At 54.4% G+C, this 14,357-nt stretch overlaps 2 protein-coding genes and 1 long non-coding RNA gene across 5 annotated transcripts in view; 1 reads left to right on the top strand and 2 right to left on the bottom strand.

Annotated features, from left to right (window-relative positions):
* The window catches only part of CFAP73 (cilia and flagella associated protein 73), a 200,466-nt gene that overhangs the window by 79,784 nt on the left and 106,325 nt on the right, over positions 1–14,357 (bottom strand). The window lies entirely within an intron of this gene.
* The window catches only part of DTX1 (deltex E3 ubiquitin ligase 1), a 41,495-nt gene that overhangs the window by 19,323 nt on the left and 7,815 nt on the right, over positions 1–14,357 (bottom strand). For 2 of the 3 annotated variants that reach the window (XM_077955292.1, XM_015152877.3), the window contains exon 3: positions 861–1,548. In XM_077955292.1, coding sequence (XP_077811418.1) covers positions 861–1,548 — 688 coding nt within the window. Of the gene's footprint in view, positions 1–860; positions 1,623–13,373; positions 13,470–14,357 lie in introns of all 3 variants that reach the window. The other variant, XM_077955293.1, reaches the window with a different exon arrangement.
* LOC144333112 (uncharacterized) lies at positions 3,216–12,269 on the top strand. The gene is made up of 2 exons (XR_013401484.1): positions 3,216–4,925; positions 11,085–12,269. It is a non-coding gene; the product is annotated as an uncharacterized LOC144333112 (long non-coding RNA).

Below are 14,357 nucleotides of genomic sequence, written 5' to 3'. Positions count from 1 at the left end.
TGCAAACTTGATACAAGCTGGGTGCCCGTCCTTAATAAAATCATGCTGGGAAAGCCAGTTCATAAAAGTGTTTCCAAAAAGGGCTGCTCTCGTTAAAACAAGAGCACAGAGGCAGACTCTTGTTTGCCTGGCTTTCCCCCACCCCCACGATTCCAGGTCACCCCAGGAGTCCCTGGAGCCCAGTGTGCAAACCATAGTATTAACCCAGAGTAATTGTGGTATTTCAGGTGCAGCCTATGGGGAAATACTTTGGACAAGCAGCTGATGCTTGCTCGAGCCACCATGTGAGGTGGGCATGGACTGGGACAAGGACAGGCGGACTCTGAAGCCCTCTAAAAATCCTAAGACAACACAGCACAGACTTTGGAATCGGACAGGTCTGGACTCCAAGGTCTACCCTTCCCCGGTGACCCTGAGAAGGCACCATAGCTCTGCCAGCCTCGGCTTCCCCATCTGGAATATGCACATGGTAGAACCGTTTGGCAGAATAAACGAGGTGATACATATAACGAATTTAGCAAATAATAAACATGGAACACGCACCATTGATGATGTTGCTATTATGGCCCCAGCACTTGTGAATTGTCTGATCTTGGGGGAGTTAGTTCCTGTCTGTGAACTGGAGGTGATGACGGTACCTACCTCATAGGGTCCTTATGCATGGAGATAGATGCGTGGGAACATGTAAAGGTGCTTAGTTGATGCTTGGCACAAAATGAACATTTAGTGGATGCTGGATATTACTTACCGTCATTATTATTATTGTAATCTTTGCTCCTGCCCTAGTGGCCAACCACTCCCAGGCTTCGTCCTTGCCTGCGGACGACACAGAGGTCCCCTCCCCCTGGGCCCCGTCTTACCCCGGCGGGATGGAGGCGCGCGCGCTCACGCTGGTGGTGCGCTGGGGCCCGGGCCGGTTGAGGTTGTTCTGCCCCGGGGTGGGCGCGCCGCCGGGGGCGCTCGGGCTCCGTGGTGGCGCCCCGGGAGGCGGCGCAGGCTCGGCGGGGCCGGTGACGGGCGCTGCCCAGAGCGCGGCGCCTGCGAAGGTGGCGCTGGGTCGCACGGCGAGCGCACCTGGAGGCCCTCCAGGGGGCGGCGGCGGCGGCAGCGGCAGCGGGGGCGCGGGGGGCGCCTTGCGGCGCTGCGAGGCCAGGATGGCGTTGGAGGCGGCGCGCGTGCTGTTGACCAGCAGGCACTGCTGGCAGGAGCAGGGCTGGCCCGAGCTGGCGCCCACGGGCCACGACTGCGACTTAGGGATGGAGCCCACGGTGAGCGGGTAGGCTAGGTCCAGGCGGCGGCGCAGGCGGCGGCGCCGGCGCGTCTGGCGGTTCATCTGCGACATGCTGTTGAAGTAGATGAGGTAGCAGAAGCCCAGCGACGAGAGGTCGAGCCACGGGTGCTGCTTCTCGTAGGCGTTCTGGATGGTAATGCAGATGTCCATGTCGTAGGCCGTCCATGCACCGCCGTCGTTCTCCCACTCCCACACGATGCCCTTGCCCGGCGCCGACGACGGGTCGTAGAAGTTGCGCCGCACGGGCCGCATGGTGCCTGTACTCGAAATGAGGAGGGGGCGTCAGCACAGCGGGCGGGCTTGGCTCGGTCAGGGGTGGGGACGCCGAGCGCTGGTCTGCGCAGCTGGAAGGGCGGGCCACAGCAAGGCAGGGGTGGGCGGCACAGGCCTCCAACGGGTCCGTCCAGAGTTGGGGAGAGGGTCAATACATGCATGGAGAGGAAGGAGGTCAAGGCCCAGGCATGAGGTTCAGTACAGGCTGGAGGGTCAGGACAGGCGGGACCCAGGGTGAGGGGGGCCGGGGCTAAGGGTTCAGCACATAGCACTGGGGCGAGAGGTGGGCAGGCGCGCGTGGTCAATAGATTAGGGACAGGGGTGGGAAAGCCACCAAATGGGGTGGGGGTGCCAAGATAGCCTGAGGTAGGAAACCAGCAAGGTGTGGAGGGCTCCCCCACCCTCCATCTCTCCAGGGCCAAGACAGACACTGAAGTGGGGGTTTATCACAGGCCCTGGATGGTGCGAGGGAGGGCAAAGGGGGCTTGGGGGTTCTTCAGACCACAGTAAGATAAGGTGGGGCAGGCATAGACAGAGACCAAGGCTATGCACAGAGGCCCCATCCAGTCCTCTCCTTCCTTATAGTTCGCTCACTCATTCAATGATTCATTCACCAATCTGTTCATGCCTTCGTTCATTAATTCAAGCACTAGTTCATTTAGTCATTCAACAATTCTTGCATTAGTTCATTCATTTATCCACGCCCTAGTTCACATATTCATATATTCCTTTATTCAATGATTCATTCATTCAATGATTCTTTTGTTAGGTCATTCATTCCTTCCTGCAGTCATCCTTTTTTATTTTATTTTTTTAGAGACGAGAGTCTCCCTATGTTGCCCAGGCTAAGTCTTGAACTCTTGGGCTCAAGCGATCCTCCCGCCTTGGCCTCTCAAAGTGCTGGGATGACAGGTGTGAGCCACCGTGCCCGGCCCCACTTTTTTTTTTTTTTTCAGACAGAGTATTGCTCTGTCACCTAGGCTGGAACACAGTGGCACAATCTAGGCTCAATGCAATCTCCACCTCCCAGGTTCAAGCGATTCTTCTGCCTCAGCCTCCTGAGTAGCTGGGACTACAGGCATGCGCCACCTTGCTGGGCTAATTTTTGTATTTTTAGTAGAGATGGGGTTTTGCCATGTTGGCCAGGCTGGTCTCGAACTCCTGACCTCAGGTGATCCACCCACCTTGGCCTTGCAAAGTGCTGGGATTACAGGTGTGAGCCACTGCCCCTAGGCCCTTTATGCTTTTTTTTTTTAATTGATACCTTTATGTATTCTCCATCTTCAGCCCACTCCCGTATTCAAGCATTCAGACATTCCTTCATTTACCACCATCCTCTTTAAAACTGTGCACCCCCACATACTTTCCCCTCTCTCCTTCCCCGCTCCATTTTCTCCGTCAGATATACTTCACATTCTACCCATTTATGTTGGTTTCTGTCCATCTCCCCCTCGCTAGCATGTAATAGCCACAAGGTCAGGATTTTGTTTTATTTACTGCTGTATCCCCAGCCCCTGCACACAGCAGGTGCTCCAGCGATATTTGTTGAATGAATGAATGAATTCATTAGGTCACAAATGGATGCATTTTTAAAAAAATTCATTCACACTTTGTGCTCATCCCTGCATTGGTCCATTCCTTCATTTGCTTATTTGTTATTTTCATTCATCTGTTTGTTTCATTTGTTACTTCCTTCAACAAACACCTGCTGACTGCCAGGTGGGCCCCCTGTCATAAAGGAGGGCACTGAGGCTTTACTCCCAACCACAGCTTCGTGTTTGCCAAAGCTCTGCGTGCTCCCCTGAGAGCAAGGCTCCACAGGAAACTCCGGGCTAACCAGAGATAACCTAAGGTCCAGGCTGCAGGACTTCTCAGAGCCTTTAGCCTGCTGTGTGTCTTGGGGCTGATGAAGTGAGTCTTTTGCTGGGTTCATTTGGCACACCTGCAGAAACACTGCACACTCGACTGCTCCTCAACTGCGGGCAAGTCCCTTCAACCTCCCCAGGCCTCAGTGGCCCCATCTCAAAAAGAGGGGTGATCATCCATGACCCACCCCTTCCCTCTCACACAGGGTTTAGGGGAGGAGTGAGAACAGCCGCAGAGGGTCTGGATGGGACGCCAGGGCTGGGAGACAGACAGACCTCACTTCAAGTCCTGACTTTCTGACTTTCCAGCTCTGTGACTGTGCATAGGCAACTCAACATCTTTGGGCCCCAGTTTTCTCATCTTGAAAATGGGCACAAGCAGACATGCAATAAAAGACTGCTGCATTGCCAGCTATCGCAACAGTGGCTTGTGGGGTTGCTAAGAGGATCCATTGAGATAAATACTGTGTCTACTCTGATGATTCCAAAATCTGCCATCTTCAGCCCCATCTTCTCCCCTGGGAGCCAGGTTCATGACCCTTCCCTGGAGAGGTCTAACAGACACCTTGAACTCAGCTCTGCTCTCCCCTGCCCCGAACCTGCTCCTCCCGAAGTCTTCACATCACAATTCCTGGCAGCTCCCGCCCTTCCGGATGCTCTTCCTTGGACCCCCAAACCTTGGTCTCATCCTTGACTTCCTACCTCATATCCCACCTCCAATCTGCCTGTAAATCCAGTCATCTCCACCTTCAAACACACACACATCTGACCACTGCTCCCCACTGCACTCACACCACCCAGTCCACGCCATGTTCTCTCTCCTGCCTGGACCATTGCAGTAGACTCATGACTGGCCTCTGATACTACCCTTACCTCTGTAATCCATTTCCCACACCGCAGCCAGGGGGATCCTGCTCAATGCAAGTCAGATCACATCCTTCCTCTCCTCAAGATCCTCCCGGGCTTCTGCTCACTTGGAGTAAAAGCCAAAGTCCTTGCCATGACCTACAACGAAACCCCACATTGTAGGGTCCTGTCCTCCTCTGACATTGCCTACCTCCCCCTGTCACTCACTCCATTCCAGCCACCCTGGCCTCCTTGCTGCTCCTCAAATACACCAGGCACTGTCCAGCCTCAGGGCCTTCTCACTGGCTGGAATATGACCTCACCATTCCCATATGTTCTCATCGTTTCCTCCCTTCTTTCTTACAGGTGTGTGTTCAAACATCTAAAACATCTAAAAATGCAGCCCTCCTATTGCTGTCCTCTGAGCTTGCTTTATTTTCCTCCCTGGCACTTGGCATTACCTGAATATATACATATATATATGGAGAGAGAGAGAGAGTCTTGCTCTGTCACCCAGTCTGGAGTGCAGTGGCGTGATCTCGGCTCACTGCAACCTCCACCTCCCAGGTTCAAATGATTCTCCTGCCTCAGACTCCCGAGTAGCTGGGATTACAGGTATGTCTCACTCAGCTAATTTTTTTGCATTTTTAGTAAAGATGGGGTTTCACCATGTTGGCCAGGCTGGTCTCGAACTCCTGACCTCAGGTGATCCAGTTGCCTCAGCCTCCCAAAGTGCTGGGATTACAGGTGTGAGCCACTGAGCCAGGCAAGATGTATTAATCTACATGCATTCTTTACACTGCATATCCTCACTCTAGGCTGTCAGCCGCGAAGTCAGGGATCTTGTCTGCTTTGCTCACTCTTGTACTCCCAGCACCTGGCACAGTCCTTGCACACAGTAGGCCCTCAATACCTAGAAGGCGTTTCCATTGTTAATTGGCATCTTCCTTGGGTGCTTGGCCCAGGGATCTGCAATCGGATAGGGGAACTCAGACTGTTCCGCAGTGGTGTGTCCCTACTCAGGGCTGAAAGAGCTTGTCCTCTGCCCTCTCCTCTGTTAGACTCACAAGGGCTACAGACTAGCCGTGTGCCCTGCCAACTGGACAGGCCCCGACAGCTGGAGAAATCGAGGCATGGAGCTATGGCTGTTGATATGAGAGGGGCGGGGTTGAAGAGGTGGAGAGGTTGGACTGGCAGCCCAGCCCCAGGAAATAAGGTCCCTGGGGCCTATCATGTTCCAGCCAATCAGACAAAAACTTCCCCTGCACCTCTGGGGCAGCCTCACTCTGATGCCTGATTTATCATTTTAATTGAGTGTGTGCAGATTGATTTCTTCCCTGGTGATGGGGCTTCCTCCACAGCAGGCCCGGGAGGGGATGCGTTAGAGAGAAAACCCTGGTCCTGCTCCCACCTGCTCTTGTGTGCTGGTCTTCCCCTCTCAGGGTCTCGGTTTCCCCACCTGCAAACTGAGGGGTTGTGATGACTGATCTTCAAGGCTGATGTGCATGAAGTACCACCATGGAGCTCCTGGTGAGGGGAAGGCAGTGTATGACCTGAAAAATGTGCAGGATAGGAAGGGAAGCAATGGGAACCCGCCTTATTTAACTTCCCCTGTGTGCCAAGTCCTGAGCTCGGCAGGGGAGGGGCCAGGATAGGAGGTGCAGAGTGAAGTGATTCAAACAACTCAGGAGTCTCTCAGGTCGAGCCAGGTGCGGTGGCTCACTCCTGTAATCCCAACACTTTGGGAAGCTGAGGCAGGTGGGTCATCTGAGGTCAGGAATTCGAGACCAGTCTGGCCCACATGGTGAAACTCCCCATCTCTACTAAAAACTACAAACATTAGCCAGGCGTGGTGGTACATGCCTGTAATCCCAGTTACTCAGGAGGCTGAGGCATGAGAATTGCTTGAACCTGGGAGGCAGAGGTTGCAGTGAGCCGAGACTGCGCTATTGCACTCCAGCCTGGGCAGCAAAGCGAGACTCTGTCTCGGAAAAAAAAAAAAAAAAAAAATCTCTCAGGTCTTGTGCAAAAACTGGCTGGCACCATACATAGCCTCAGTGCCCTTATCTATAAAATGGGGGTATTAATATCTACCCCAAAGAATTACTGGGGGAACAAAATTAGATAATGCATAGGCAAAGATGCTTAGCAGAACACTTAGCATTTAGTAAGCACTCAATGAATATAGCTACAATGGCTGATATTACGTACGTTACCCACACTCATCCTCCCCCAGCCCTTGTTCACTTGGCGAACTCCTATTTACCCAACAAAGCCCTCCATGTGCTCATCTCCTCCAACACGGGCTTCTCTGTTCTGTTGCTATAGTTGGCAAACGCAGCAATCTTTTATTGCATGTCTGTCCTCACACTGTCATTATTTGTTTTTGTTCTTAGTCATTCTCATTGGTAGATGATTTTTGGGAGGACAAGGACTACTAGGTCAAATACACAACTATGTTTCGAGCACCAGGCACAAAGGCTGGTACAAAGAAGGCATCTGCAACCGAGACGGGCAACCTACTTGGCACTTGGAGGAGTGGGAAAGAGGAAACTTTGGGCTTGATGGAGAGGGAGTGGCGATTGGAGACCAAGCAGCCCCCAGGGTGGAGGCCAAGCGTCGAGGGGTCCCTGGGGAGGACCCTCAGGCCGGGAGGAGGATTCTCAACGTCAACATTGGCCAGCTCTGCAGCAAAGGACTCTGGGAGCTCGTCAGGGCCAGCTAGCCCAGGCCTCCCTCTCTCCAGGGCTCTATTTACCAGGTATCGATTTTCCTGCCTGTTTACTGGTAGTTATTAAAGGCTGTGTCCCTGGAGTCCTTTTGAAACAAGATTGGAACCTGGAGAGCGGGAGTAATTAGGGCAGCTGCTGTCCTCCCCGCTGGGCCCTGCACCCTGCAGCGCCCGCCGCTGCCCGCCTGCCCATCCGTCCGCCTCTCCGGCCCAGGCTGGCCGCGGACCAGGCCGAGGGGGTGGGCAGCTGGTTCCCTGGTGACCTGCCTGGGCTTCGATCTCAAGATTTCCAAGGGAGCAGTGGTGGAAATGTTCCTTCTCCTCCGCAGTGGCCGTGGCCTAGATTTTCAGCCAGAACAATGGGTCTAAGAAGGGGCTGGAGTTTCTTCAGCCTGGGAGAGAGGCTGGGCCTCAGGCTGGTGGCCGGAGCAGAACACACCCCACTCTGGGCTTCAGGGCACCCTGCTGTGCGGGCCACAGGGCCTGGGTCCCCCAGGCAGTTAGGGGCCTATGACAAACACAAGCTCCTTGCCTCGGCCTGTTTTTGTGTCTCTGCCTTTGTTGTCTTCCCCTTCCCTCCCTAGTTGCTTAAAAATGTTTGGCAGAAAAATTCCAGGCTTCTTCCAGCTGCACTGGAGAAAGGGGCTTTGGTCAGTGTCAGCTGGAGCACTGCACAAGCCGGGCCCCCGAGACTGGGTGTGGGGGCGGCCATAGCCACAGCAGCCAGTGACTGCTTCATGCCTGGGGCAGAGACAGGGTGACAGCGGGATGGAGAGAGACAGAGAGAGACACACATGATCCAAGAGACTGTCAGAGACAGGCCAAGGCCAACATGGGAAACTGAAGCAGATACAAAGAGAGCTGGAGTCAGAGACAGAACTAGCTTGAGAGATGAAAAGAAAGGGAAGCTGGAAACCTAGAGGCTGAGACCATCACGGAGAATCAGGGAAACTAAGGCTAGCATTTATTGAGCACCTACTGTATGGCACATGCTGCGCGCAGCAATCTCCTTGCACTCACTCATTTCATCCTCACACCATTGCTTCCAGGGAGGGACCAGGACTATTTCCATTTTACAGATGAGGAAACTGAGGCCCAGAGAGAGGCGAACTCTTGGGAGGGTGAGAGCAGAGGGCTGGGAATAATGCCACACTCGTGGAGTAAAGGCAGACCCAGGTTGGACTGGTTCCAAGGGATTCAGCCTCACCAAGTGGTAGCACAGCCTAGGATACTTTCAGCGATGGAGAGCTCACTACTTCAGCTTTACCTTCCGTTGTTTAGCCATGTGAGGTTTTTGCCCTAGAGCATGGTCCCGATCTGACCCCGCTGCCTAGAGGTGGGTATGTGGCTGCCTCAGCCCCCACGTCTTAGCCTTAAGAAGCAGCTGACTCTGGAGAAGGGGGAGGGTTCTGAGCCCCTGAGCCTTCCTCCTGCCGGTCCCTCAGCTTCTAAATGGTTCCTCTCTGGGCTGGGCCAGCTTCAAGGCCCAGCAGGGAACCCCTCCCTTTGGGGTTGGCTTCCCGGAGGGAAATGATCTCAGTTTGGGGGCACCTAGACCTTGACGGGAAGGGGGCACGTGGGAGGCAGTCATGGGACATCCTGTCGGGCTGGGGGAGTCCCACCACAGGCTGAGGCCTGTGACCGGGGGTTGGGCCGTGGCTGGGCCCCAGTGAGAGACTTCACTGAATCCTTCACCAACCCAGAAGTCATAATACTAACAGCCATCCACACTGAAAGAGCACGCTTTTCTGCCCCAGGCTGTGTTTAGCTCATTTAAGCTAAAGGGTGTGTTTAGCACCCCTAGGAGGCGGGGGTGTTGTTGGCCCATTTTAGAGGCGAGAAAACAGAGGCATGGAGCAGTTAGGAGCGCACCGGATGCCATCTGTGAGCGGTCCAGCCGAAGCCCACACAAGGCCACCGCCTCGCTTCATTTGCTGTTCCCTCTGACTTAGTCTCATGAGCATATGTTCTGGGGAAGGAAACTGAGGCACAGTGGTTGCACGGTAAGTAAGTGACATGGCTGAGGTTCCAACCCCAGATTGCTACTTGACCTTCTGGAATAGCCCTTTAGCTGGCATCTGCATGGCTGCTCATCTCTCTCCCACAACAAGGACAACAGTGGCACCCAGCACCTTACCGAATGCTCCGCAGTGCCAGCAACTGTGCTAGGGGCTCACGCATGTCATCTCCCAGTCCTCACAGCAGCCCCAGGGGTGTGTGTTAATATTAGCCCCATCGAGCAGATGGGGAGACTGAGGCTCCCTGAGAAGACATGGAAGTCTGGCTGGGGGCACTGGCTGGGCTGGGATTCGAGCCGCAGCCTGTGGATCCAGGTTGCCTCGCTGGCTCCTGCCTCAAGATCGATAACCCTGCAGTGTTCTGTTTCCCTCCAAACTCTCCTCTGGGACTCATCAGGCTAAGCTGTGGCCCATTAGTGGTTTCCTCGTGGTTGAAGCCAGCCCAGGTTCTCCAGGGTCTGCTGGAAGCCAGGCCAGGGTGGTGGGGAGATGAGGGGAGGAGAAGGGGTCTGCAGCGCTGCCTAAGGAAGGCGGAGGGGCTGCGTGGCACTCGGAGAGGCTGCCACCTTGGAAGCTGCTGGTAGGCGGAGGCGGGCACTCATATGCCATGGGCTTTCTGGTCACCTGGTTTCCCACACACCCAGCAGGGGATTCACATCCCCAGCAAAGAAGGAAGTGGAGGGGGAGGGGACAGAGGGCTGGACAGTCCTCCACCGCCTGAGCCCTCCAAACTGCTCCTTTCTCATCTGTGAAACGGCATAATTGTAATAATAATACAATAATAATAATAATAATAATAAACACTCCCAGAGGGCCTGCTATGTGCCAGGCGCTATTCTAAATGCTTCATGTAGGTCAACTCTTCAGCCACAAAATGACTGGGGCAGGTTGTTGTGATAATAATGATAATAAACATATGATAATAATGATAACTATTACTATCACTGTCTTGTACAAACACTGAGTGAGGCACAGAGAGGTGAAGCAATTTGCCTGAAGTCCAAAGTCACATAGCTACTAGGCTACTAAGTGAAGACTGAATCTAGCCAGGATTTGAACTTCCCCCACTTCCACTGTCGGCCCTTTGGCCCATGTCACCAGAGTGCTAGCCTGCACTGTTGCAGGGGCCTCCTCTCCCCGTGTCCCAGTGTCCACCCTTTGCAATGTGCAGTGCATTCTCACATGGCAGCCAGAGGGATTTTTCACAGCCTCAAGGCTGTGTCACTCCTCTGCTCAACAGCTATCAATAGCTCCCTAGTGCCCTTAGGAATCAGTCTAAGCTCCTTAGTGTAGCCTCTGAAGCCCATCACAAGCTGTCTGCACAGCCTCACTCTCTAGCCACACCAAAATCCCAGCTATTCTTTGAACACCCCATGTGTGTGGTTATGCCTCTGTATTTGCATATGCTGTTCCATCTGTCTGGAGTGTCCTGCCCGCCCCACCCTATTGGCCTCCCTGCTGAGTTCTTTCTCAATCTTCTGGCTCAGCACAAGCACTCTGTCTTCTTGGAATCTTCTCTGCCATCCTTAGGGCAAACCACTCGCTCCTTGGGGCCGCCAAAGCACCTTGCACCCGCAATGCTCCCATCAAAGCACATAGCTCACTAGGTGCGGAGGTGTCTGTGTTCCTTCCAGCCTGGCAGCCTCTCCAAGGCTGGGCTGGTTTACAGTCACCTTGGCATCCCTCTGTGGTCAGGAGTGTGGGGAGGTAGGTACTTGCAAAATGTTGGATGAATGAATAACCAAATACATCTGAATGAACCTAACTGAATGCTGCTCATGACTAGGCTGGAGACTGCAAGCTGGGCAGATATGGTTTTGTTCTGGCTCACATGCTATTTACATTTTTAAAATAGTGACCAATATTTATTCATTTATTTATTTATTTGAGACAGGATCTCACTCTGTTGCCCAGGGTGGATTGCAGTGATGCCATCATCGCTCACTGCAGCCTGCACCTCCTGGTCTCAAGCAATCCTCCAGCCTCAGCCTCCTGAGTAGCTGGGATCACAGGTGTGTGCCATCATGTCCAGCTAATTTTTTTTCATTTTTATTTGGTAGAGATGGGGTCTCACTACATTGCTCAGGCTGGTGTTAAACTCCTGTGCTCAAGTGATCCTTCTGCCTCAGCCTCCCAAAGTGCCAGGATTCCAGGCATGAGCCACTTCAGTTGGCCTCAAATTTAAAAATTGGGGCAGACTCACACCAGTCCAGATTTCAGAAATCCCCAGATATCCAAGGGTGGGGCCACAACGATTGGCCTCCTTGGCAACAGTGAGCAGGAGCTGAGTTATGCTGGCCCCATTCATGCCTTCAAGTATTTACTGAGCACCTGCTGCGTACCAGGCACTGGAGAGCAAGACAATTAAAAAACCTCTGCCTTCCCAGACACTGCACACACTTCTATTAGTTCCCCAGGCCCTGTAAGCATCTGAATTTGCAGCCTTTGTGTAGATGGGTAAGCTGAGCTGCAGAGAGAAACTTGGGCAAGATCACCTGGCAAATTAGAGACAGGTCTTGGACCCAGGCTCCCTGACTGTCATTTCCACAGGGCCAGGTGAGTAACACCTTGGAACGAATGAACCTTTGTTCCCTAGAACAGAGGAAGCTGGGGAGGGCGATGCTTACCCCAGCCAAGCGGAGGGCTCTGGGAAGGTGGTATTCCAGGTAAACTCTGCGCTTCCTCTTGCCGTGCTCTGCTTGCAGTTGGAGGGGGAGGGGACAAAGGCCCAGTTGGTCATTGGGACAAGAGGTGGCTGTGCTGCAGCTGCTGGCAGGACTGTCCTGGCAGCCTCCTTTGATTGCCTCGTCCTTTGTTCTGCATCTCAGGGTGCTCAGCTCCAGGGCCCAGTGCCAGACTCCCTCATGCACCCCGTCACTGGCTGCCACTGCTGTCTGTGCAGGCAGCAGTAGCAGCCTGGAGCAGCTCCAGAGGGATGATGGAAGGAGCCCAGAGAGGGAGAGGCGCTTGGCCAGGGTGGCCGAGCAAGGACACAACCATGCGGGACCTGGAGGAGACTCAGTTCCTAGCCCGGCAGCTCCTGGGCCCCAAGGTGGGGGACAATCCTATATGCTGGGACTTCCTTGGCGCCTGTATCACACCCATCATCACCCCACCCCTTACCCCCAGAACAGAGGCACCTTGAGGGCAGGGATTTGTCTGTCCTGTTGATTGTGACATTCCTGGTGCCCGGACAGTGCCTGGCACACAGTAGGTGCTCATGAAATTCCTGATGAATGAACGAATAGTGACCACAATCACACGAGTTCGGTACTACCATCAGGTCCATATTACAGGTGAGGAAACAGAGGTTCAGAGGCTCAGGGAGAGAGTGTGGTTTACTTAAGGTCAAAGTCTTTTTTTTGTTTGTTTGTTTGAGACGGAGTCTCACTCTGTCGCCCAGGCTGGAGTGCAATGGCGCTATCTCAGCTCACTGGCTCACTGCTACCTCCACCCCCCGGGTTCAAGTGATTCTCCTGCTTCAGCCTCCTGTAGCTGGCATTACAGGTGCCCACCATCATGCCCATCTAATTTTTGTATTTTTAGTAGAGATGGGGTTTTACCACGTTGGCCAGGCTGGTCTCGAACTCCTGACCTCAGGTGATCCACCTGCCTTGACCTCCCAAAGTGCTGGAATTATAGACGTGAGCCACCACACCTGGCCTACACACCCCACGATTCTTAGTAAGCAGCTGGTACTGGGACGGGAACCCACAGCCCGGCCCTCACCAGCAGCATTCCCCAAGGCAGCTGGTTCCAGGTTCCAGGCCCTGTGTCCTCAGTTGATGTCAGCCAGAGGCAGCTAGGGGCTGGTGGGGGTGTCTATGTCAACCCAGAGGCTGGGTGGGCTCATGGGGGGTGACTATCTAAGGGCCTGGAGCTGTCCTGGGGACTGGCTACCACTGGATGTGATTCCAGAGCCAGGTGGAAGGACAGAGGCCCAGGGAGAGAGACAAAGGTGGCGGGCAGAGGCCCGGGAGCACCCCAGGCACCCCCATGCCCCAAGAACATCACACTGGGGAGAGAGTTAGGGACCCCAGACCCATTGCCTACTGCCTGAATGGGCACTTGGAGCCACTGTAAGCAGTCCTGCTTCATCCCCTTCACCTCCCCATGGCCTCCCCCTCCTGGCCCCTCCTTGTCACTCTCTAATCACGCTCTCCATAATCTCCCCTCCCATCCCCTCGCCCTTCACTCCTTACCACCTTCTTCACCATCCCCTCCACAGCCCCACTACCTGTCACTTCCCCATCACCTCCCCCACTCTAGCCCCCACACTTCCCATCACAGCTTCCATCTCCTCCTTCCTCTCCAGGTCAGACTCCACAGCTCCTTTGGAAGGATGAGGCGGGGGATGGGAGGAAGTGGGAGAGGAGGAGGGAGGGAAGAAGGAGGAAAAAGGGGTCAGGGGAGGAGAGGGAGAGGGAGAGAGCTGCGAGGGGGGTCTGTCCCGGGCATCCCCACCCCCAGCCCGGAAGGCGTGGGCAGGTCGCTGATGGTGCTGTCCAAGGTACTCGGTGGCCTGGGCGAGCCTGGGAAGGTCCCTGCCCACCCAGCTGCAGACCTGGATCTGATCTCAGATCCACCTCTTCCCAGTGTGGGCAGGTGGCTCCCCACCCTCTGAGCTTCAGCTTTACTATGTGTAAAAGGGGGTGACGCCTGCTGACTGGGTGAAGGGAACCCAGACAGACTGTAGGAAGTGCCTGAGGCTGCCCCTGCCCCACCTGCTCCAGCTCCAAGGGCCCATGATTAATGAGGCTGGTCCTGCGGTGTGGCTGTGAGTCCCCTGGGGCCTGGCTGCTAAAGGGCAGCAGCTGGCAGCCCAGCCTGCCAGGCCCCAGTGGGCCCCAAGAGGCCTCCTCTACCCATCCCCTATCTCCCATCACAGCCTCCCTCTGCCACCCAGGCCTGAGACTCTCCTCCAGGACCCTGCTGAAGGACCCCTGCTGTTTCCTCCACCTGAAAGTGTTCCTCCCATCATTCTATTTACCTAAACCACACACTCTCAAAGGATTCCTCCTCCAGGAAGTCCTCCTCTCAGAGGCTCCAGGCATACACTGTGCACATCCTATGGCTGAAGGCGCCCTGCATCTCCCTAGTGAGGCATTTAAATCTTTTTCTTCCTTGAGCATGAGTGCTTACTACGTGCAAAGTTGTATCCTCCATGCTTTTACCTACATATCTCATTTAATCCTCATGACAACCCTCCCAGCTAGGGACTATTCTTATCCCCATTTTACAGAGGAGGAAACAAACTTAGAGAGGTTAAGGAATTTGCCCATGGTCACACAGCCAGCAAGGGGTCAAGCTGGGTTTTAGTTCTGTATCTGTTG

The sequence above is a fragment of the Macaca mulatta genome, chromosome 11 (genome assembly GCF_049350105.2).
Source record: "Macaca mulatta isolate MMU2019108-1 chromosome 11, T2T-MMU8v2.0, whole genome shotgun sequence".
NCBI classification, from domain to species: Eukaryota; Metazoa; Chordata; class Mammalia; order Primates; family Cercopithecidae; genus Macaca; species Macaca mulatta.
The sequence above is the reverse complement of the archived record's forward strand: the minus strand, read 5'-3'. Positions and strand labels throughout refer to the sequence as shown.